Here is a 25426-nt window from a genome sequence, read left to right as displayed (position 1 = left end):
CCTGGGTGGAACCTGGACATTTTTTTTTTCTAAATTTTCGTTATGGAAAATTTCAAACATATACAAAAGTATAGTGAGTAATGTAATGAACCTCCATCTACAACCACCCAGCCCAACAGTTACCAACTCATGGCCAATGTTGTTTCATCTTTTCCTGTACCCACTCTCCCCCACTCCTGGATTATTTTAAAGCTAATTTGTTATATAATTTTATCTGTAAATCTTTCAGTATTTGTCTAAAAGGCAAGGACTCCCACTTTTAAGCATACACACAATATTATTACCACACACTCAAAAATCAACAAAAATTACCTCAATGTCGTCAAATGTTCAGCCAGTATTCCCTGTCCCCCAGGGCACTGGTAGTTTTTTAAATCTCCCCGGGTGATTCTAATGTGCAGCTGGGGTTGGTGTCACCGCCTTACTCAGTAAATCAGATTCTTCATTTCTGAAGCAACTCAGTGCTCCTGAGGGAATAGGAGTTTTTGTGTGGGGAGAACCCTGATGACTCAGGTGATCCTAATCATGCTGTCCCCACTGCGTCCTCTCTGTGTAGTGCCACCTGTGTGACAAGACGTTCATGAACGCCACCTTTCTCTGGGGCCACATCCAACGCAGGCATGCAGGCATGACGGAAGGCGGTGAGTCCATGCGGCAGCCCAGGGCCCTCCTGGGACTGTGGAAGGGGCTGGGGCTGGTGTTTAGTGGAGTGGGGGTGGAACATACACCAACAAAACTGCCTTCAAAACCCTATCATCCAGTTGAGGATGTGAGACCTGCCCATGGGACTGGGCAGGGTTTCTGACCATGTGTGTTGGGGAGAAAGGGTTGGGAGTCAGACAGGTGGGTTCCAGTCTTTTTCCCTTTCTATTGCCCAATTACTTCCCCCTCCCCTGCTGCCCCTGAGTCTCAGTGGCTTCTGCTGTGAGTAGGGGCAGTCAGACCAAGTGACTTTGAAGGGCCATTACCTCCCAGCCTTCTGAGAATCTGCCATCTCTGATGCTAACTACCAGTTGCCATCAGGTTGATTCCGACTCATAGCAATCCCATGTGTGTCAGGGTAGAACTGTGCTTCGTAGGGTTTTCAGTGGCTGATTTTTTGGAAGCAGATCACCAGGCCTTTCTTCTGAGGTACCTCAAGGTGGCCTTGAACTGCCAACCTTCTGGTTAGTAGTGAAGCAAGTTAACTGTTTGCACCAGCCAGGGACTCCAATGCTTACTACAAATGAACTTAAATGGGACAAATGAGCAACTGACCATTTCTTTGACTTCTGTATTTAACATGAACTTACCATGACAGGGCTCGGTGGTGCAAGTGTTAAGTTAAACAAAAGGTTAGTGGTTTGAACCCACCCAGTGGCTTTGAGTGGGAAAGACCTGGAAATCTGCTCCTGTAAAGATTTCAGCCAAGGAAATCCTACTCTGTCACATGGGGTTGGTATGAGTCAGAATAGATTCGACAGCACACGCCAACAACAGTCATGACTTAATCAACTTAATTTTACCTTTAAAATTCCAAAGTGAGTAGCAAAACTGTATGTTTTCCCCATGAAGAGATTTGCAGATTTCATTCATTTTTTTGAGATTCAACAATAAATATCTGTTAAATGTATAAATATAAAAATCCTTTTAACTAAAACATTTTTCTTATTTTTCCATCTTTTCAACTTTCGAACTGCCAACCTTTCAGTTAGCAATCAATCGCTTTACCACTGTGCCACCAGGGCTCCTGAACAGGCTTAGAATTTTAAGATAGTGCTATTTACCTAATTCTGTGCATTTATTATGTGTCTAATTCTTCTTGGAGCTGCAGTAGAAGTTGCTAAGGATAACCAGATTTTCCATTTCTTAAGTAAACTTCTTTTGATGAAAATATGTCTTTGATATAGAAAATATAAATACAGAAATATAGAAAAGAGAAAATAACAATCATGACTAATATCACCAGTAAATATTTTAGTGTATTCTCTGTCAGTTTATTTTTCTATGTACATATACGGTCATCATATAATAAGCAGTTTTGACCACTGCTTATTTTCATTTAACAATATATTTCCCAGTGTCATGAAATCATCTTTGAAAGCATGATTTTTACTTTTTTTTCTTCCTTATTATACTTTAGATGAAGGTTTACAGAATAAACTAGTTTCTCATTAAACAATTAGTACACATAATGTTTTGTGACATTGGTTACCAAGCCCACGATATGTCAACACTCTCCCTTCTCTACCTTGGTTTCCCTATTACCAGCTTTCCTGTCCCTTCCTGCCTTCTCGTCCTTGTGCCTGGACTGTTGTGCCCCATTAGTCTCATTTTGTTTTATGGGCCTGTCTAATCTTTGGCTGAAGGGTTAACCAGGAGTGACTTCATTACTGAGCTAAAAGGGTGTCTGGGGACCATACTCTCGGGGTTTCACCAGTCTTTGTCAGGCCAGTAAGTCTAGTCTTTTTTTTTGAGTTAGAATTTTGTTCTACATTTTTCTCCAGCTCTTTCCAGGACCCTCTATTGTGATCCCTGTCAGAGCAGTCAGTGGTGGTAGCCAGGCACCATCTAGTTGTGCTCGACTCAGTCTGGTGGAGGTTGTGGTAATTGTGGTCCCTTTGAACTAATCTTTCCCTTGTATCTTTGGTTTTCTTCATTCTTCTTTGGTCCCGAAGGGGTGAGACCGGTGGAGTATCTTAGATGGCCTCTCACAAGCTTTTAAGACCCCGGATGCTACTCACCAAAGTAGAATGTAGAACATTGTCTTTGTAAACTGTGTTATGCCAGTTGAGCTAGATGTTCCCCAAGACCATGGTCTCCACAGCCGTCAGCCCAGCAATTCAGTCCCTCAGGGAGTTTAAGTGTGCCTAGGGAGCTTTCAGGACCTTTCCTCGTACAAGCAGTGCTGGCCTCCCCAGCATTGTGTACTGTCTTTCCCTGCACCAAAGTTACCAGTTATCTATTGTCTATTTAGTTCCCCGCCCCCATCCCTTGTAACCAACAAAGATTGTTTCTTTTTGGGTGTAAACTTTTTCATGAGTTTTACAGTAGAGGTCTTATACAATATTTGTCCCTTTGTGATTGACTTATTTCACTCAGCATAATGTCCTCCCGTCTGATCCATGTTATGAGATGCTTCACAGATTTATGATTGTTTTTTATCGTTGCATAATACTCCATTGTGTATATGTACCATAGTTTGTTTATCCATTCATCTGTTGATGGGCATCTAGGTTATTTCCATCTTTTTGCTCCTGTGAACAGTGTTGTGGTGCACATGGATGTGCATATGTCTATTTGTGTGATGGCTCTTATTTCTCTAGGATATGTTTCTAGGAGTGGGATTGCTGGATCGTATGGTATTTCTATTTCTAGCTTTCTAAGGAAGTGCCATATCATCTCCAAAATGGTTGTATCATTTTGCATTCTCCCCAGCAGTGCATAAGTGTTCTGATCTCCCCACAACCTCTCCAACATTTGTTATTTTGTGTTTTTGTTTTTTTTTTTTTATTTCTGCCAGTAATGTCGGGGTGAGATGGTGTCTCATTGCGGTTTTGATTTGCATTTCTCTAATGGCTAGTGATCATGAGCATTTCCTCATGTGTCTGTTAGCTGCTTGAATGTCTTCTTTGGTGAAGTGTCTTCATTTCCTTTGCCCATTTTTTAATTGGATTATTTGTCTTTTTGTTTTAAAGGTGTTGGATTTTCCTGTAGATTTTAGAGATTAGACCTTTGTCGGATTTGCAGTAGCCAAAATTTTTTTTCTAGTCTGTAGGTTCTCTTTTTACTCCTTTGGTGAATTCTTTTGATGAGCATAAGTGTTTAATTTTTAGAAGATCCCCGCTATCTAGTTTATGTTCTGGAGTTTGTGTGTTGTTAGTTATGGTTCGTATTCTGTTAATGTTGTGTATTTGGGCCTCTAGCATTGATCCTGTTTTTTCTTCTATGATGTTTACAGTTTTTGGTATTATATTTAGGTTTTTGATCTATTTAAAATTAATTTTTGTGTATAGTGTGAGGTATGGATCCTGTTTCATTTTTCTGCAGATGGACATCCACTTTGCCAGCACTATTTGTTAAAAAGACTGTCTTTTCCTGATTTGATGGACTTTGGGCCCTTGTGGAAGATCAGGTGACAGTAGGTGGGTGAATATACTTCTGGGTTCTCAATTCTGTTCCATTGGTCAATGTATCAGTTGTTGTACCAGTACCAGGGTGTTTTGACTACCATAGCTGTATAGTAGATTCTGAGCTCAGGTAGTACAAGTCCTCCCACTTTATTCTTCAATAGTGCTTTATTTACCTGGGGCCTCTTCCCTTTCCATATAAGGTAAATGGTTAGTTTCTCCATCTCTTTACAGAATGCTGTTGGTATTTGGAGCAGGATTGCATTGTATTTGTAGATTGTTTGGGTAGAATTGACATTTTCACAGTGTTGAGTCTACCTATCCATGAGCATGTTATGTTTTTCCATTTATGTAGATCTCTTTTGGTTTCTTGCAGTAGTGTTTTGTAGTTTTCTTTGTATAGGTCTTTTACATCCCTGGTTAGGTTTATTCCTAAGTATTTTATTTATTTATTTTTTAGGGGCTATTATAAATGGTATTGTTTTCCTGATTTCCTTTTTGTAGTTCTCTTTATTGGTGTACAGGAATCCAGCTGATTTTTGTATGTTTATCTTGTATCCTGCTACTCTGCTGAATCTTTCTATTAGTCCCAGTAGTTTTCTCATGGAGTCTTTTGGGTTTTCTCTGTATAGTATCATAGCATCCACAAATAGGGACAGATTTACTTCTTTGTTACCAATTTGGGTGCCCTTTATTTCTTTTTCTTGCCTTATTGCTCTAGCTAGGACTTCCAGCACAATGTTAAATAGGATTGGTGATAAGGGGCATCCTTGTCTTGTTTCTGTTCACAAGGGGAATGTTTTCAGCCTCTCTCCATTAAGAATGATGTTGGCTGTTGGTTTTGTACAGATCCCCTTTATTATGTTGAGGAACTTCCCTTTTATACCTATTTCATTGAGAGTTTTTTTAATCAGGAATGGTGTTGGACTTTGCTGAATGCCTCTTCTGTGTTGATTGAGATGATCATGTGATTCTTTTATTTATGTGGTGGATTACATTGATTGATTTTCTAATGTTGAACCATCCTTGCATACCTGGCATGAAGCCCACTTGGTTGTGGTGTATTATTTTTTTGATATGATGCTAAATTCTATTGGCTAGAATTTTGTTGAGAATTTTTGCATTTATATTCATGAGTGTGATGGTTAAGATTGTGTGTCAACTTGGCTGGGCTATGATTCTCAGTGTTCATATGTGATCACCCCCATGATGGGATCTGCTGTGAGTAGCCAATCAGTTGAAAGGGAGTTTCCTTGGGCGTGTGGCCTGTATCCAAATATAAGTGGATGTTCTTGCTTTTGCCTACTCTGGATGCTGCAGCTGCCTCCTGTTTGTCTGACCTCTGGTTCTTGGGACTTGAGCTAATACCTTATCTGCCGATCTTGGAATTCATTGATCTTCACAGCCGTGAGCAAGAGCCCTGCTCTTTGACCTGCCAATCTTGGGTTCTCCAGCCCCTGTGGCTACGTGAATCAGGAGAAGCCTCTATCCTGATCCATGGACTGGGGACTTCCCAGCCTTTACAATCATTTGAGCCATTTCCTTGATATAAATCTCTTTCTCTCTATATTTATACACTTTACTGGTTTTGTTTCTCCAGAGAACCCACCCTAAGAAATGAGAGCTATTGTTCTGTAATTTTGTTTTTCTGTGGTGTCTTTGCCTGGTTTTGGTATCAGGGTTATGCTGGCTCCATAGAATGAATTTGGAAGTATTCCTTCATTTTCTGTGTTCTGAAATAGTTTGAGTAGTACTGGTGTAAGCTCGTCTCTGAATGTTTGGTAGAATTCTCCAGTGAAGCCATCTGGGTCAGGGCTTTTTTTTATTTGGAAGTTTTTAAATTACGTTTTCAATTTCTTCTATTCTTATGGCTCTGTTCAGTTTTTCAACATCATTTTGTGTTAGTTTGGGTAGGTAGTGTGTTTCTAGAAATTTGTCCATTTCCTCTAGGTTTTCAAATTTATTGGAGTATAGTTTTTCATAGTACTCTGTTGTGATCCTTTTTATTTCAGTTGGGTCTGTTGTAATGCCCCCCATTTCATTTCTTATTTGGTTTGTTTGCGTCCTGTCCTGTTTTTCTTTTGTCAGTTTGGCCAGTGGTTTGTTGATTTTGTTGATTCTTTCAAAGAACCAACTTTTGGTTTTGTTGATTTTTTTCTATTGTTTTTCTAGTCTCTATTTCATTTATTTCTGCTCTGGTGTTTTTTATTTCCTTTCTTCCGGTGGCTGTGGGCTTCTTTTGCTCTTCTCTTTCTATTTGTTCTAGTTGTGTAGCTAATGTTTTGATTTTGTCCCTTTCTTCTTTTTTGATGTGTGCATCTATTGCTATAAATTTACCTTTGAGGAGTGCCTTTGCTGTGTTCTAGAGGTTTAGGTAAGTGTGTTTTCATTTTCGTTTGATTCTAGGAATGTTTTGATTCCATCTATGATTTCTTCTATTACCCAGTGGTTTTTAAGCAGGGTGTTATTCAGTTTCTATGTAATTGATTTTTTCCTTGCTCTTCCTGTTGTTAATTTCTACTTTGATGGCGTAGTGATCAGAGAAGATACTTTGTATTATCTCACTGTTTTGGATTTAGTTGAGGGTGTTTTGTGGCCTAAGATGTGGTCTGTTCTGGAGAATGTTCTATGTGTGTTGGAAAAGAAGGTGTATTTTGCAGCTCTTGGGTGGAGTGTTCTATGTGTGTGCATGTGGTCAAGTTGGCTGATTGTGGCCTTTAGATATTCTGTATCTTTGTTGAGTTTCTTTCTAGATGTTCTGTCCTTTACTGAGAGTGGTGTGTCGAAGTCTCCTACTATAATTGTGGAACTGTCAGTTTCTGTTTTCAGTGCTGTTAGACTTTGTTTTACGTGTTTCAGAGCCCTGTAATTGGGTGCATAGATGTTTATTATGGTTATGTCTTCATGATGGACCATCCGCTTAATTGTTATATAGTGTCCTTCTTTGTCTTTTATGGTGGATTTTGTTTTAAAGTCTATTTAATCTGAGATTAGTATTGCCACTCCTTTTTTGATAGCTGTTTGCTTGATATATTTTTTCCATCCTTTGATTTTTAATAAATTAATGTCTTTGTTTCTAAGGTGTGTCTCTTGTAGACAACATATTGATGGATCCTGTATTTTTATCCATTCTGTCACTTTCCGAATCTTTATGGGTGCATTTAGGCCATTTACATTCAGTATAATTATTGATAAGTGTGAGTTTATTGCTGTCATTTTGTAGGGCTTTTTTTTGTGGTGCTGATGTTTTCTTTGTTCCTCTTACTTTCCTGTGCTGAATTCCTTTTGTTTGTGAATTTTTTTTCATTTCTTTCATTTTTGTAGATTTTGTGTTTACTGAGACTTTATATTTTTCTTCTTTATTTTGATGAGTAGGTTTAGTAACTTTCTTTGTGGTTACCTTGAAATTTACCCTTATTTTCGTAAGTTTGAACCAGTCTTTTATTACTTGGTATAGCCTTGCCTTCCTCTCCATTCGAAAAGTTCTATACCTACACCATTTATTCCCTCTTTTATTGTTCTGATGTTGTTGTCATTTACAGGTTAACCTCTCTGGTTCCCTGTTGTAAATCTTTTAGTTTTGATTAATCTTTGGGAGTTCATTACCTAGGTTAGTATCTGGCTGATGCAGTCTTGTGTCCTAGATTCAGGCTATCATCTGATGCTGTTTGTTCTCAGACTGAAGGACTCCCTTTAATAATTCTTGTAAGTTTGGTTTGGTTTTTACATATTCCCTTGTTTCTGTTTGTCTGGAAATGTCCTAATTTCACCAACATATTTTTTTTATTGTACTTTAGATGAAGATTTACAGAACAAACTAGCTTCTGATTAAACAATTAGTGCACAGATTGTTTTGTGACATTGGTTACCAAGCCCACGACATGTCAACACTCTCCCTTCTTGACCTTGGGTTCCCTATTACCTGCTTTCATGTCCCTATTACCTGCTTTCCTGTCCCCTCCTGCCTTCTAGTCCTTGCCTCTGTGCTGGTGTGCCACTTTTGTCTCATTTTGTTTTATGGGCTTGTCTAATCTTTGACTGAAGGGTGAACCTCAGGAGTGACTTCATTACTGAGCTAAAACGGTGTCCAGGGGCCATACTCTCAGGGTTTCTCCAATCTCTGGCAGGTCAGTAAGTCTGGTCTTTATTTGTGAGTTAGAATTTTGTTCTACATTTTTCTCCAGCTCTATCCAGGACCCTTTATTGTGATCCCTGTCAGAGAAGTCAGTGGTGGTAGCCAGGCACCATCTAGTTGTGCTGATCTCAGTCTGGCAGAGGCTGTGGTAGTTGTGGTCCATTCATCATCATATTTGAGCCAGTTTTGCAGGGTATATTATTCTTGGTTGGCAATTTTTTCTTTCAAGATTTTATATATATCATCCCATTGGCTTCTTGCCTGCAAGGTTTCTGCCGAATAATCAAAGCTTAGTCTTGTTTCCCCTCTGTATGTGACTTTCCGTTTTTCTTGAGGTGTTCTCAGGAGTCTTTATTTTTGGTTTTAGCGAGTGTGATTATGATATGCCTTGGTGATTTTCTTTTGGGGTTTATTGTATATAGGGTTCGTTGAACTTCTTGGATGGTCAGCTTTTCATCTTTCATGATATTAGGGAAATTTTCTGTCAGCAGTTCTTCAATGATCCCCTCTGTGTTTTCCGTTTTCTCCCCCTGTTCTGGGACTCCGATCACTTGCAAATTTTTGCTTTTGATTGTATCCCACATCATTCTCAGGGTTTCTTCATTTTTCTTGGTTCTTTTTTTCTGATTTTTCCTCAAAGTGATATCCAAATGTTTGTCTTTAATTTCGTTGATCTTGTCTTCCATTGTTTCACACCTGCTCCTCAGACCTTCTATGACACTGTCCATTTCTGAAGTTTTGTTGTTTAATTTTTGGATCTCTAATTGCTATTTTTGTATGATTTCTAGTTGTCAATTTCTTTTGACATTTTGTTCCTATATTATTTTCCTGAATTCTTCCATTGTTTTATCTGTCTTTTCCATGATTTTCTCTGCATATTCCATGATTTTGTCTATTTTTTCCTCATTTTTGTCTGCTTTTTGCTTCAACTCTTGGATAGTGCTGAATATTAGAGATTTGATTTCCCCATCAGGTAGTTCCAGTGCTTTTTTTGCTACTGAAGGTCATCTGGTGTTTTATTTGGGCACCTACTGGGATCATCTTGTCCTGTTTTTTTATATGTTTTGGTATTGTCTGCTCTCTTCGGTACATTCTGTAGTTATTTTCTTTGTTTATCAATTGTATATTTGTTTCACACTGCTTTTTTGTTTTATTTGGTTATGTCTGAGCAGTAGGGCTTGGCGTTCTTTGTTGTTTGCTCATCCGTGGGCATGATACTTCTCACCACCTTGTCCAATGGGCAGGGCCAGTTGCTCTGCTATAGTACAGCAGGACAGGTCCAGCAGAAGGTGAGGGACTGGGATGGGTTTTTATGTGGCATGTACTGGGGCTGACAGGGCCTGGTTGGGGGGCCAGTGCAGGACAGGTTCCGGTAGACTGTGCCTGTGCTGTTTGGGGGTCCAGTCTTCAGCACATGGTGCAGATAGGCAGGAGGGAGGTTCGAAGTTGTGATGTGTGGAGCTAAGTGTGTGTGGGAAACAAGAGAAAGAGAAGAGAGAAGGAAGAGGCAAAAAAGAAAAAAAAAGTGGTGATGGAGCCTGTTGTTAGAGTGGCGTAGAGCTGGGGAAGCTGTGTGCTGTTGGCTTTCTAGCCAGGTGATGAGGCATAGCCTGTCAAGAAGGGACAGATATGGCACACGAAGCTAGATAGGCAGGAGAAAGGAAAGGAAGGGAGGAATGATAAGAAACTAGATTTTAAAAAAAATGAGAAAGAGGCACACATGGCTAGGTAATCGGGAGAAAGGAATGGAAGAAATGTATAGAGAGATAGGAAACCGAGAAAAAAAGAAAAAAAGATGCCAGGTGGTTGGGAGGAAGTAAAGGAAGGGAGGTAGAGAAAGTCAAGAAACCAAGGAAAAAAAGTAGAGAGAAGGAAAAAAAAAAAAAAAAAAAAAGCCTCGAGCCCACTGGAAGCTGGTCTCCAGCCAAGTGGCACTGCACAGCCTGTCAAGAAGGAGCAGAGATGGCACATGGCCCCAGTTGTTCGGGAGAAAGGTAGGATAGGAAGGTAGAGGGAGACAAGAAAAGAGAAAAGAGAAAAAAAAATGATGCCCCAAGGGACCCCACTGGTGTGATGGCGTGGACTGGGGAAGTGGCTCTCCAGCCATGTGGCATGGCACAGCCTGTCTAGAAAGGGCAGAGATGGCACATGGTACCAGGTATTCAGGAGAAAAAAAGGGAAAGAAGGTAGGGAGAGAGAAGAAATTGAAAAAAAATCCCCAAGGGAGCCTTCTTGCTTGATGGCATGGACCAGGGAAGGGCCTCCCAAGCCACTAGGCACTGCAGAGCCCATCTAGAGGGGGCGGAGATGGCACATGGTGCCAGGTGTTCAGGAGAAAAGAAGAGAAAGATGGTAGAAAGAGACAAAAAAAAAAAAAAATCCCCAAGAGAGCCCACTGGCTTGGTGGTGTGGACTAGGGAAGTGGCTCCCAATCTGCTAGGCACTGCACAGCCTGTCTAGAAGGGGCAGAGATGGCACACAGTGCCAGGTATTCAGGAGACGAGAAACCAAGAAATGAAGAAAAACAAAAAGGAAAAAAGAAAAAATTAATAAAAATAAATAAATGAAATTCCCCCTAGGGATCCCACTGGTGTGGCAGTGTCGACTGGGGAGGTTGCTCCCAAGCCATGTGGCACAGTCTGTCTAGGAGGGTAGAGATGGCACACAGCTCCAGGTATTCAGGAGACAGGAAAAGAAGGAAAGTAGAGAGAGAGTAGAAACCGAGAAATGAAGAGAAACAAAAAGGGAAAAAGAAAAAGAGAAAAAAAAAAACACCCCCAAGGATCCCACCAGCATGGCGGTGCGAACCAAGGAAGTGGTTCCTCAGCCGAGGGGTGCTTCAGTCTGTCAGGAAGAAGTGAGATGGGACACGGAGCCAGGTTTTCGAGAGAAAGGAAGGGGCGGAGGTGAAAGTGAGAGAAGAAACCAAAAGAAGCTGAAAAAAGCAACAACAGCAACAAAAAAAATAGCAGTGAAGGAGCTGGCCAGTGTGGGCAGGGCAAATCCAAGCAGCATGGAGCCAGTGCCTTCCTGGCCGACTGACCTGCAGGGAAGTGGCAGAGGCTGAGCAGGGGGAAGAAGGGTGAGGGGTGGGAAAGCGTGTATCACTGGTTACCAAGTACACTGTCTCCTGCTGGCAGCTCCTTGAAGCTATCTTCTCATACTCTCTGTTCACTGATCTCAGTGACTGAGGAGTTCAAGATGGCAAATCTGTGCTTTGTTAGCTTGTAATGGACTTCCACTCCATACCTCTCCTTGCTCTCTGTTCTCTGTCAGTTTCTTATTCCATTTGGTGCTTGGTTGAGTTCTTTACCTCTTCATTTGATGCTTAGGATTCCAGGATTGACATCTGTCTCTGTTTTACTTAGTTTTTCAGGTGTTTGGTGTGGAGGGACAGCATGGTGCTTCCATCTATAGTGCCATGTTGGCTTCACCTCTCCCTAAAAGCATGATTTTTAAATATCTGAATAGTATTCCATCATATGCCTATCATATTTGACAGTTTCCTCCTCTTGAATATATGGGTGTCTTAGTCATCCGGTGCTGCTATAATTAGTCATCTAGTGCTGCTATAACAGAAATACCACAAGTGGATGGTTTTAACGAAGAGAAGTTTATTTCCTCACAATCAAAGTAGGCTAAAAGTCCAAATTCAGGGTGTCAGCTCCAGGGGAAGGCTTTTTCTCTCTGTCTGCCTTCTCATCAGTGTTCCCCCAGACTAGGAGCTTCTCGGCACAGGGACCCCAGTCCAAAGGACGCGCTCTGCTCCTGGCACTGCTTTCTTGATGGTATGAGGTCCCCCTGTCTCACTGTTCACTTCTGTCTTTTATATCTATCTCAAGAGATTGCCTCAGGACACAATCCAGTCTTGTAGATCAGGTCATGCCTTACTAACACAACTGCCACCCATCCTCCCTCATTAACATCATAGAGGCAGGTTTACAACATATAGGAAAATCACACAGTACCAGGAATCATGGCCCAGCCAAAGTGATACACACATTTTTGGGGGGACATAATTCAATCCATGACACTAGGTTACTCAAAAATTTCCCTATTATAAATCACAGTATGGTTTACATTCTTGGTTGTAAATATTTATGCATATCCCTGATTATTTCCTTGATGTAAAGTGCTACAAGGGGAGAGAAAATTTGTTCTCAAGAAAACTTTTGGTATGTTATATTCATGACCTTTTTGTTCTCAGGCAGGAAGCTTCCCAGATGCTCCAGCGCTCCTGTTCTACACTCACTTCAAATCACTTAATTAAACGGAATTAATTTCTACTGCATCTAAAAATTGCTTATTTCCAAAAGTCCAACCTGAGAAAAACATGTCAAAGAAAAGGCTTAGAGTTTTAATAATAGCACCATCTATCTAATAATCACTAAATGTATGTTAAATAGTAGTAAATGTTTAAGTACAATTGTTGTCTTTCTCACTAATCCTTAACTCTTGCTTTACCAGTATGTGGTTTAGTTATTGAACTATCATGCCAGGCATTATGCTAAGCACCTTGCATTATTATCACATTACATCCTCATAACAATTCTCTGAATTAGATGCTATTATTATCTCATTTTGGAACCCTGGTGGTGCAGTGGTTAAGAGCTTGGCTGCTAACCAAAAGGTCAGCAGTTCGAATCCACCAGCCGCTCCTTGGAAACCTTATGGGGCAGTTCCACTCTGTCCTATAGGGTCATTAAGAGTTGGAATCGACTCAACGGCAATGGGTTTGGTCTTTTTGGTTTATTATCCCATTTTGCAGTTTGGAGAAACTGAGGATCAAGGAAGTTATGTAATCTGCCCAAGGTCAACCTACTAAGTGGCAGAGCTGGTCTTAGACTGAGGTGTGACTACAGAGGCTAGGAATACTTTATTGCCTTTTTGATTTAACTTGGTCACCCTGTCTTTGTATGGACCCCACAGGAAAACAGAAGAAGGAAGAACAGCCAGTGGAAGAGATGCTGGAAGAGCTGCGGGCCAAGCTGAAGCGGACCCAAGAAGAGCTGGAAACCCAGAGGAGGGCTGAGAGGCAGCGGCAGCTCCAGGTGGACATGGAGAAGAAACGTCAGGGAGACTTGGGATGGATGACTACTCAGGAGACCCATGAGGCTTATCTATTCCCTGGGGCCAAAATTCCTGCTGGCTTTCCCAGAGCTGGGAGTCAGAGCTGGAATGACACCTTTCCAGACTTGACGAATGATTTTAGGTAGCCTGGAAAGGAAAATTAAATTCTTTTGTGAGACCTGTATGGCCAAAAGTGGAGCGGAGAGTTGCAGTCTCCTGCATTATTCAGCACTCTCTGAGGGCATTCCAACCTGAATTTTAACTTCTTACACTGTTCTGTTAGCTGGCTGTTTGAGGACAAAGACTGGGTCTGATTCTAAAAGCTCCAGAACCCAGCCCAGAGGAGATGCCCAATAAATATTTGTAGAATGAAAATGCATAAACTTGCCTTATTCATTTCTTCATTTATTCCTTCATTATTCATTTACTCAGAATGCATTTACTGAGCACCAACTATGCCAGGCATTGGGAGGGATATAAAGAGAGAGAAGACATGATTCCTATCATCAAGGGACTTTACAGTTTAAATAAGACTGTGGCCCACTCCAAGTCTAAACAATGGGGACTATGGGAAAAATTTTCTTTGGGTCTCCCTAGCAGGTCCTCGGTAAATACTTGCCATAATGTGAAATTAATGATTCCATTGTGCTTGCTTTTCTTTGTAGGAGGCAGAGATCATTCGTGAGAAGGAAATAGAAGCTAAGAAAGAATTTGATGAATGGAAAGAAAAAGAGAGGACCAAGCTTTATGGGGAAATAGACAAGCTAAAGAAGTTATTTTGGGATGAATTTAAAAGCGTTGCCAACCAGAACTCTATGCTAGAAGAGGTACCCTACATAAAAGCTTTTCAAAGTGCTTTTGTTGAAAGTCTACTTATTCTCAAAATTCATTTCTTAGTTTGTACAAGTTTTATTTCATCTTCCATGTGAGGCCAGATTCCAGAGGCCAGGATCTGGATTTGAATCCTTGCTCCATCACATACTGGCTGTATGACCTTGGGTGAGTTACATAACCTCTCAGTGCCTCAGTTTCTTTTTTATAAGATAGGTTGCTTGAAAGGATTAAATTAGCACATATGCAGCACTTAGAACAGTATCTGGTGTATAGCAAGAACTCCCTAGATATTATTCTTATTTTTGCAAAGGGTTTTTTGTGACTGGACAAGAAATGAGACAAAATTTAAGTGAATGCATTTTTCTCCCAAGAAACTGCCAGACATGCTGTTGGGCTCTGTGGGGGATACACATAACAGCTAATATTTACTGATTGTACTTAGTATTTTCCAGCCCCTGTGCAGAGCAGTTTGTGCACACTAACTTTTTATTTTCATAACAACCAAACAACCATAACATTCTCAGTCTGGGTACATTATTAGTTTATTAATTTCTTTTTTAATGTTCTTAAAAAAAAAAGCTATTATCAGTCTTCCTTTGCAGGTAAGGAGATTGAGGCCAAGTAACTTTCCCAAGATCATACAGCCAGTAAGAGATGGAGCTGGGATTTGAACCTAGCTCTTCAAACTCCAAAGACCCTATTTTTCTACTGGATGTACTATCAAGTTTATTCAGGAAAACTTTATTAAACTTATCACTGGACCATATCTTTCCATACAAGCCTGTATGACTAAAATTGTGTCAGGGAAAAGTTTTGAGGAAAAATATTTTCAAAATGCATTTAGCTCTCATTAGCTCTCCTGAGATCAAGGAAAATCTTTTCTTGTGTTTTGATAGAAAACTGACTTCTGGTGTTTTTCACAGTCATTCTACTTTTTGCCTAAAGAAACACCCAGGTAACTTTCCCAAAAGAGGATTGTCATAGGAGATGCTTGGAGTGTTGGGTGATCCACCATCTCAGTCTGAGATGGAGAGTTGAGGATGGAGGGCTGTGGGGTGTGTGAGTAATCTATAATGGCCCTAGCCCTCTCATCCTAAATGTTCCCCAACACTGGTCAGGGATGACTTGTGGAAGACAGGGTGCTGCTCCACAATATGGAGCATGCTCCTAACACCCATCTCTGTGTGCATCATTACAGAGCTCACCTAAACCTCCTCTGACTCACACGCTTCCCCTGACACAGTGCTAGCTGAGTTATCACTGCAATATGCGTTGTTTGATTTCTTAACTACTGATTCCATCAGGCAAGCTTGGGTTTTGAGTACAGCAGAATTTCAGTGAATTTGAAATTACACTCTTGAATTCTGTTCTTCCATGGGAACCTGCTTCTCCTGTACAAGGGCTAACCCCTCAGGAGAACTCTAAAGAGAACCAGTTGCCATCAAGTCGATTCCGACTCATGGTGACCCCAGGTATGTCAGAGTAGAACTGTGCTCCATTGAGTTTTCAGTGGTGGTTTTTCAGAAGCAAACCGCTAGGCCTTTCTTTTGAGACGCCTTTGGGCGTGCTCGAACCTTCAACCTTTGGTTATCAGTCAAGTACGTTAACTGTTCTCAGCCTGTAGGAGAACTCTAGTGAAGGGGAATGCTGATTTTTAGTGAATATTTGCAGGCATGTAAGTATTTAGTTGGAAGTTCTTGGTTGAGATAAGGTGTGCCCTTCAGATGCAGCTCAAGATATAAAAGACATCATGATCAGATGGTTATCTAAATAAAACTGTCCTGGACTTTTCAGAAACTGCAGGCGCTGCAGTCCCACAGCGTGGCAGAGTCCAACCTTGGGTCCCTGAGGGACGAGGAGTCTGAGGAGCGACTCAGGCAGGCACAAGAGCTCCGGGCCTTGAGGGAGAAGATGGAAATTCAGGTGAGCTGATGCCCCATGCTTTTCTTCCCAGATCTGGCCAAGAACCATGTTTGGTCTCTTGTTCTGCTGGATGGATTTAGATAAGTTCTGCAAACACATGAACGCTTAGAATAGGGTTCTCAGGTGAGGGTGGTGATATGCACGTGTGCAATATCAGATTCACTGGGGCTCTTTTTCAAAATACATACAGCTGTGCCTCCTATTTGGCACCTCTGCCCTCATTTTGATCTCAATCCAGTTGAAAACAACTCTTAGAAAGTGTAGTAGTCTCCTGATTTCAAGATATTTGGGATGGATTCAGTGGTGTTTAATAACCAGTTCTCCAGAATAAAAAAGCCCTGATGTGTAGCATTTGCCAGTTTCCATGGTGTAAATATTCCCACCGTGGATGATTTCAAGTTACCAGTATGAGGTCACTGTATATGGAGTTGGGAGGAGATGTGCACAATCTGCTCTTGCAAGCCTGTGGGAGACAGCTGCAGCCACACTGAATGAATCTTACTGCAGTCCATTTATATGATGATCTGTTCACTGATGAATTCAGTGACAAGGAAGGACAATAGGCACAGTCAATAAATCATGTGCTTCTGTTTCTGCTTTCCAAGTTTGTTGAGAAAGAGCTTAGTGTCTAGCTTTCCACAAGTTTCACATTTTAAAAAAGCCATTCTTTGTCTATGAACTATGTTCACATCCTATGCCTACTCTTCTATTAATGGTGCTTTACTTACCAATTAGTGTTTGTATAAGGCATGGAAATTAACCATATGCTGTTCTTGTTAGGCTATTTTGCCCAGTTTTCTATGGGTTCTTCAACTTGGTTTATCATGGGGTTGGCCATGCAAAAATTTAAAGTGTTTATATGGTCAAAATTATAAATTTATCAATCTTTTCTTTGTGGCCTTCCCCACTCTGGGATTAAAAAAAAATCTTCCATGTCTTTTTTGTTTAGTACCTTTATGGCCTTATTATTTAGTTATTATTTTTTAAGTGATAAATTATTTTTATTTTTTAAAGCATTTTATTGTGTTTTTGATGAAAGTTTACACTGCAAATTAGGTTCTCATTTAACAGCTTATATACATATTGTTCAGTGACATTGGTTACATTTTCCACATTGTGTCAACATTCTCATTATTTCTGTTCTGGTTGTTCCATTTCCATTAATCCAGCTTCCCTATCCACCCTTGCCCACCGACCTTCTCATCTTTGCTTTAGGGTAAATATTAACCATTTGGTCTCATATTGATAATTTTTTTTTAAAGGAGCACAGTACTCACGGGTGATATTGTTTATTTTATGAGTCAATCTGTTATTTAGCTGAAAGGTGACCTCCGAGAGTGGTTTTAGTTCAAAGTTTAAAGGGTATCTCAGGGTGATAGTCTGGGGACCAGTAAGTCTGCTGTTTTTAAAGAATTTGAGTTTCGTTCTACAATTTTCTCCCATTCTATCGAGGACCATCTATTATGTCCCTGGTCAGTATGTTTGCTAGTTGTAGTCCTGGTCTCAGGATAGATGAGGCCATGGTTCCAAAAGGCAATTAGTCCTGTAGACTAGCTTCTTCGAGTCTTTGGTTTCTTGCTTTCTCTTTTGCTCCAGATGAGTAGAGACCAATAGTTGTATCTTAGATGGTCAATCACTTGCAACTTTTAAGACCCCAGACCCTACTTACCAAACTAGGATGTAGAACATAAACTTTATGGACTGTTATGCCAATTGACCTAGTGTCCCATGAGACTATGGTCCTAAGCCTTCAAAACCAGTAAACCAATCCCGCAAAGTATTTGGTTATGTCTGGGAAGTATCTGTGACTGTGCCGCCTACATGCTTTATTATACATATGAACATATGTGCAGCACACTGAAACATGTATATATGTATGCCTACAGATACACCTATACATGCATACATATATATATACATATACCTTCCTATACACATATTTGCATACCTGTATAACCACTCACATATTTTTTTGGTTGTTACTGCTGTTGTTGCAAAATTGTATATGTTATAGCATTTTCCAGTAACACCCCTTATTCATGTGTACTTCTTAGTGTCATTGTTTACCTTGATGAAACTATGTACACTTTACCCACATTTGGTATTGCCTTTCCCATCACCAAAAATAACAACTGTCTACTTTCTAGAAAGTTATTAACCTCTCCCTCCGCCTTCCATTCCTGGAAACCACCAAATAACTTGATTTCTGTATGTATACCTATTTTTGTCTTTTTATAAAAGTGGTATCATATAATATTTGTCCTTTTGTGATTTACTTATATCACTCAGCATAATGTCCTCCAGATTCATCCATGTTATAAGATGTTTTGCAAACTCATTATTATTCTTTATAGCTGTGTAGTATTCCATTGTATGTATATACTACATTTTATTTATATATTTGTTTGTTGATGGGCACTTAGGTTGTTTCCATCTTTTTGCTATTGTGAATAATGCTGCAGTGAACATAGATATGCATATTGGTCTTATTTTTTATGTTTAAATCTTTGACCCACCTGGAATTTATTTTGGTTTAAGATGTGCAATAAACATTCAAGTTCATATTTTTTCCAGGCAGCCAGCCATGTGTTCGAACACCATTACTTAATAATCCATCTCCCTCTAAGTTTCCATTTTTTCCCATGTTTATTTGGGCTTTCTAGTCTATTTCATTGCTCTGTTTGCCTTATCATGAGCTAGTACTTTTTAATTCCTGTAGCTTTATAATATGCTTTAATATTTAGAGGATCCCATTTGATAAACTTTTAATCTTTTTCAGAAAATGGAGTGGAAGAGAAAAATGAAGGAACTGCAGGAAAAGCATGTGGCTCAAAGGAGGGAGGTAGCTCTTGTCGGGTGGCCTGGGGGAGCTTGGTTTCCTGTGACCATCTCTTATAATTCAGTACTTCCTACCTGCCCTCCCCACCAAACTGGCTGGCAGATATTTTACTGCTGATATTGTTCCTGACTGCTGACCTGTATTGATGCCTAGAAGTGGTCAGCCCTGTCAGTGGCTTTCCTGGTCAGGAGCAAGGACCTCCAGGCCTTCTCTTCTGATCTCAGCACATCCATTATTCTGTGGGGTCCCCTTTGTGCTGACCCTTTCAGGCCCTCCAAGAAAGGTAGTGCTATAGGCCTGAGGTGAATAGCCTGGTCATTTTCTGTTTGGACCCTTCTTTGAAATCCTGCCCTGGAGAGAAACAGGTATCTGTGGATTTCAGTGATAGCTCAGGGGGAGCTCAAATGGAAGGACTCAGATATGGAGGACAGTGAACAGAGAGCAGCAGACCTCAGATCAGAGAAAACGGCTTCTATAAAAATGTTCCAGAGGAGAAGTCAAGTTGCAGAAGTTGGCTGACAAGAGCCCCAGGTTCTGTCTGCAGAAAGCTAAGAAGATGAAAACGCTTGGATCAGTCTTCCACATGGTGGCTGCTCCCCACTGCAGTATAGAGGCTCCCACTAATTCCCATCTGAGATTTTATTTTATTCAAAATTTAAAAAAAATTTAAAAATGAGAAATACATTCACATGGTTCCAAAAGCAGAAGAAATATAAAAAAGTACACTGAGTAAAGTCCCACTCCTGGCTGTCCCTGTCTACCTGTATCCAGCACCCACCCCACAGATGACCACCTTTACTGTTTTCTTATGTATTCTTCTAAAGTTTCTTCGGGCAAATACAAACAAATAGTCTCATTTTCTCTCTGTTCTTACACCAGAGTAGCCTGTTAGCACATTTTCTTCACCTCTTCTTTTTACCTAACAACATCCATTGGATGATTTTTGAATGGCCTCAACTTGCCTGACTGCCCTGAAGTGAGCAGTCACACCTGGATGAGAGCCCTTTCTGCCATGGTCTTAGGGGCTTGCATTCAATTCTCACCTCTCCTCAGGCACAGTTCTAAATGTCCAAAGACTAGAAGGTGGTTTTGTTAGAAAGTCAGTTGCCCAGTTCTGGAAATCTGCTACTCTGCTTCAGGTGAAACCACAACAGCATTTACCTACAGGTGCGGGGCCTGCAGACACAGGGCACTGAGAGGTCCCTGCAGATGTCTGACTGATGACCATCCTGTTCCCACCAGCTGCAGAAGGAGAATGAGAGGCTCCAGGCCTCCCTGTCCCAGGATCAGAGGAAAGCAGCTGCCCAGTCCCAGTGCCATACCGGCACCCTCTGCTCCCAGCTGCAGGAGCAGGCCAGGCTCATCGCCTCCCAGGAGGAGATGGTAGGTCGACCCCTCCTCTCAGCCAGGTTCTGGTGCTCCTTGGCTTCTTTCCTGCGAGAATCTCCTTGGATTCTTCTGGGGTCATCGACACTAGGAGTCTGCCTTCTTCCAGGCTGAAGATGTGCCTGTCTTCCTTAGGGGTTGCTGGAAGATGGGCTAACTCTATCAACAGAGACTACATTAAATACCCAGTACCTGTTTGGTTCTTGTTACCTCATTAAGCCTCACTACAGCCCTTTAAGGTAGGCATCACCTCCTCCCGTCTTCATTAGACAAATGACAAAAAGGTTAAGGGCCTTGCTCGAGTTCACACAGGACACTCTATAAATGACAGGGTGAGACTCACCCTTAGTCAGGCAGGTGGAGTGTAAAGCCTGTGCTCCTTATACTATGTTCTCAGGCATAATTTCTTTCTTTCTTTGTACTGTACTTAGATGATGGTTTACAGAGAAAACTAGCCTCTCATTAAACAATTAATACACACGGTGTTTTGTGACATTGGTTGCCAACCCCACGACATGTCAATGCTCTCCCCTTCTCGACCTTAGGTTCCCCATTACCAGCTTTCCTGTCCCCTTCTGCCTTCTAGTCCTTGTCCCTGGGCTGGTATGCCCCTTTAGTCTCGTTTTGTTTTGTAGCCCTGTCTAATCTTTGGCTGAAGGGTGAACCTCAGGAGTGACTTCATTACTGAGCTATAAGGGTGTCTGGGGGCCATGCTCTTGGGCTTTCTCCAGCCTCTGTCAGACCAGTAATCTGGTATTTTTTTATGCGTTAGAATTTTGTTCTACGTTTTTCTCCAGCTCTGTATGGGACCCTCTATTGTGATCCCTGTCAAAGGAGTCATTCATGGTAGTTGGACACCATCTAGTTGTGCTGGACTCTCTGGTGGAGGCTTTGGTAGTTGTGGTCCATTAGTTCTTTGAACTAATCTTTCCCTTGTATCTTTGGTTTTCTTCATTCTCCCTTGCTCCAGGTAGGGTGAGACCAGTGGAGTATCTTAGATGGCCCCTCACAAGCTTTTAAGACCCCAGATGCTACTCACCAAAGTAAAATGTAGAACATTTTCTTTATAAACTATGTTATGAGGCATAATTTCTTAACCAATACTTTTTTCATAAACTGAAAGCCTCTGATGAGGTTTTCTGATAAATCAGTGTGATGACAAGGCACTTACTCACTAAGTAGCTCCCTCCTAAAACTGGCCCCTGTGACTCATATTGCTGATAATTCTCTGCCTTGCTCAGACTCAGCTCCCCCACCTCAGCCCCAGATCTGTAGAGAAGATTGCATCTTTCCCTGTTTGGAGCCCTCCTGTGGCCTCAGGTCCTTGAATGATCTGACACCACCCACCTCAGGGACCACTGTCCACACAGCTTACCTGTACTGAGCACCCACTTCACCGGTCGAGTCTGCTTTTCCTGTGCTTGTAGTCCTGGATTTTCTGTTTTCCCAGCCACACTTCACCCAGTCAACATATGTAATCCACTCCTCTGCTGATTTTCTATTCATTGTTTCCTCCAAAACACTTTTAGCTCTTCACTGCTGTGTCCACCTCGGGTCTAACCTGGAGATTTCCTCCTTGTATTATCAGGACTCTTTTTTGCAGTTATTCAATTAGGAACCCATTGGCTAAGTTAACAGAATAGGTTAATAGCGGTTAATTTTTATTTTAATAGCAAGAGAGTCGGACAGGTCCTGGCCTTGGTTTGGTTGCAAAATTATGCTGTTGGGAATCTAGACTCTGTCTTTCTTTTTCACCATCTTTAGTGTGTTAACTTTGGTTCTCATGCTTGACTTCTCATAGTTGTAAGATGGCTGTCATAGCACCAAGCATCACAACCATATTAAATGGAAGATGTTGATGAAAAGGCCCCTTCCCAAGACTTTAGTTTATATCTTATTGGTCAAAACTGTTTTACATTGACAACTTTAGCTGCAAGGAAAGCTGAGAAAGTGAATAATTAGTTTTACAGCTTCTAGAGTAGAGAGGTAGGCAAGGAGGAAACAGTTGGGAGTGGATGTTGGATCAATCATACTTCAGTATGTGACACAGTAAGTAGCAAAAAGGTAACTCAAGCTTAAGCAGAAGAAGAAATTGGTCATAAGAATTACAGTGTGTCTCAGAGAGCTCAAGGCAGGGGAGCAGCTGAATCTGGGAATAAACTGGAACCAGAGACATGAATTGGTCAGGTGCTTTCCTCTGCTGTTTGTTTCTTTCTCTGTTTCATTTTTTTTCTTTTACTCTGAAGATTAACTTCCTCTCCTTGTCTGTTCCATATGGCAAAATAAACAACAAACTCAAAAGAGCAAAAGAAAAAAGAAAACGGCTGTTGACAGCTGTTGACTTCAGATATTACTTGTCCTGGATTTCTTTTTTTCCCTCCGAGGGAGTGTAGGGGACAGGAATCAGCATTAAAGAATTTTTTTAAATTGTGCTTTAGGTGAAAGTTTACAGAGCAAATTAGTTTCTCATTAAACAGTTAATACACAGATTGTTTTGTGACATTGGTTGCCAACCCCTCGATGTGACAAAACTCTCCCCTTCTCCACTCTGGGTTCCCTGTTTCCATTCGTTCAGTTTTCCTGTTCCTTCCTGCCTTCTTGTCTTTGCTTTAGGGCTCGTGTGCCCATTAGTCTCATATCATGATTGAACTATGAAGCACGTCCCTCACGTGTGTTATTGTTGGCCCTATAGACCTATTTAATCTTTGGCTGAAAAGTGAACCTTAAGAGTGACTTCAGTACTGAGTTAAAAGGGTATCTGGGGGCCATACTCTCGGGGTTTCTCTAGTCTCTGTCAGACCATTAAGCCTGGTCATTTTTTTTCTTTTTTTTGTAAATTTGAATTTTGTTCTGCATTTTTCTCCCGCTCAGTCCAGGACCCTCTATTGTGGTTCCTGCCAGAACAGTCTGTGGTGGTAGCCAGGCACCATTTAGTTGTTCTGGGCTCAGTCTGGTGGAGATTGTGGTTTTTGTGGCCCATTAGTCCTTTGGACTAATCTTTCCCTTGTATCTTTGTTTTTCTTCATTCCCTTTGCTCCAGCTGGCATGAGACCAGTAGATGTATCTTAGATGACCACTCCAGGCTTTTAAGACCCCAGACGCTACAGTCGGATGTAGAACATTTTCATTATAGACTGTTAGGCAATTGAGCTAGATGGCCCCTGAGACCATGGTCCCCAGCCCTCAGCTCAGTAGCTCAGTCCCTTGGGGCATTTGCATGTGTCTGTGAAGCTTCTATGACTTTGCCCTGGTCAAGTTGTGCTGACTTCCCGAGTATTGTATACTGTCTTACTCTTCATCAAAGTTACCCTTATCTGCTATCTAGTTAGTGTTTTTCCCTCTCCACCCTACCCCTCACTCATAACCATCAAAGATTGTTTCTTTCTGTGTGGAAACCATTTCAGAGTTTTTATAACAGTGGTCTCGTACAGTATTTGTCTTTTTGTGATTGACTTATTTCACTCAGCATAATGCCCTCCAGATTCATCCATGTTGTGTGATGTTTCACAGATTCATCAGTGTTCTTTATCGTTGCGTAGTATTCCATTGTGCATAAGTACCACAGTTTGCTTATCCGTTCATCTGTTGATAGGCATTTAGGTTGCTTCTATCTTTTTGCTATTGTGAACAATGCTGCAATGAACGTGAGTGTGCATATGTCTATTCATGTGACAGCTCTTATTTCTCTAGGATATATTCCTACAAGTGGGATTGCTGGATTGTATGGTATTTCTATTTCTAGCTTTTTAAAAAAATTTTTTTTTGTTTATTGTACTTTAGATGAAGATTTACAGAACAGTTTCTCATTAAACAGTCAGTACACATATTGTTTTATGACATTGGTTAACAACCCCATGACATGTCAACACTCTCCCTTCTCGACCTTGGAGGACCTTCTTTTTTTCTTGATGAAAATATACATAGCCAAAGATACACCATTTCAAAAATTTCTACATGTACAATTTAGTGACGTTGGTTACGTTCATCCAGTTGTGCTTCTATTCTCACTTTTGATGAAGGTTTACAGAACAAAATAGTTTCTCATTAAACAGTTAGTACACATACTGCCCTATGACAATAGTTAAGAACCCCACTACATGTCAACACTGTCCTTACTCAACCTTGGGTTCCCTATCACCAGCTTTCCTATCCCCTTCTGCCTTCTAGTCCTTGTCTGTAGACTACTGTGCCTCATTAGTCCCGTTTTGTTTTATGGGGCTGTCCAGTCGCTGGCTGAACGGTGAACCTCGGGAGTGACTTCACCACTGACCTAAAAGGGTGTCTGGGGGCCATACTCGCAGGGATTCTCCAGTGTCTGTCAGGCCAGTAAATCTGGTCTTTTTTGTGTGTTAGAATTGTGTTCTACATCCTTCTCCAGCTCTGTCCAGAACCCCCTGTTGTGATCCTGGTCAGAGCAGTCAGTGGTGGTAGCCGGGCATACGTAGTGTACTGCACTCAGTCTGGTGGAGGCCTTGGTAGCTGTGGTCCATTAGTCCTTTGTACTAATCTTTTCCTTGTATCCTGTTCTCTTCATTCTCCCTTGCTCCTGAAGGGGTGATACCAGTGGCATATCTCAGATGGCTGCTCACAGGCTTTTAAGACCCCAGACGCTACTCACCAAGATAGAATATACAACATTGTCTTTATAAACTGTGTTATGCCAGTTGAGCTAGATGTTCCCCAAGACCATGGTCCCCACAGCCCTCTGCCCAACAATTCAGTCCCTCAGGGAGTTTGGAAGTATCTATGGACCTTCCATGACCATTCCTTGTACAAACTGTGCTGGCTTCCCCAGTACTGTGTACTGTCTTACAGTTCAGTGAAGTTACCACTTACTTATCGACTATTTAGTATTCCCCCCCACCCCCCCATCCCTCATAACCAACAAAGATTGTTACTTTTTGTGTGTGAACTTTTTCACGAGTTTTTACAATAGAAGTCTCATACAATATTTGTCCTTTTGTGATTGACTTATTTCACTCAACATGATGTCCTCCAGTCTGATCCATGTTATGAGATGCTTCACAGATTCATCATTGTTCTTTATCATTGCATAATACTCCATTGTGTGTAGGTACCATAGTTTGTTTATCCATTCATCTGTTGATGGGCATCTAGGTTGTTTCCATC

At 41.1% G+C, this 25426-nt stretch overlaps 1 protein-coding gene across 1 annotated transcript in view; it reads left to right on the top strand.

Moving 5' to 3' along the window:
- Positions 1–25426, top strand: part of DZIP1L (DAZ interacting zinc finger protein 1 like) — a 49207-nt gene that overhangs the window by 3815 nt on the left and 19966 nt on the right. Inside the window, exons 2-7 of the mRNA XM_012556979.1 lie at positions 557–641; positions 13174–13295; positions 13980–14141; positions 15943–16071; positions 18851–18913; positions 20153–20293. Of these exons, the coding sequence (XP_012412433.1) occupies positions 557–641; positions 13174–13295; positions 13980–14141; positions 15943–16071; positions 18851–18913; positions 20153–20293 (702 nt within the window). The remainder of the gene's footprint in view (positions 1–556; positions 642–13173; positions 13296–13979; positions 14142–15942; positions 16072–18850; positions 18914–20152; positions 20294–25426) is intronic.

The sequence above is a fragment of the Trichechus manatus genome, unplaced genomic scaffold (assembly GCF_000243295.1).
Source record: "Trichechus manatus latirostris isolate Lorelei unplaced genomic scaffold, TriManLat1.0 scaffold00084, whole genome shotgun sequence".
Classification (NCBI taxonomy): Eukaryota; Metazoa; Chordata; class Mammalia; order Sirenia; family Trichechidae; genus Trichechus; species Trichechus manatus.
This window is presented reverse-complemented; position numbering and strand designations above follow the sequence as displayed.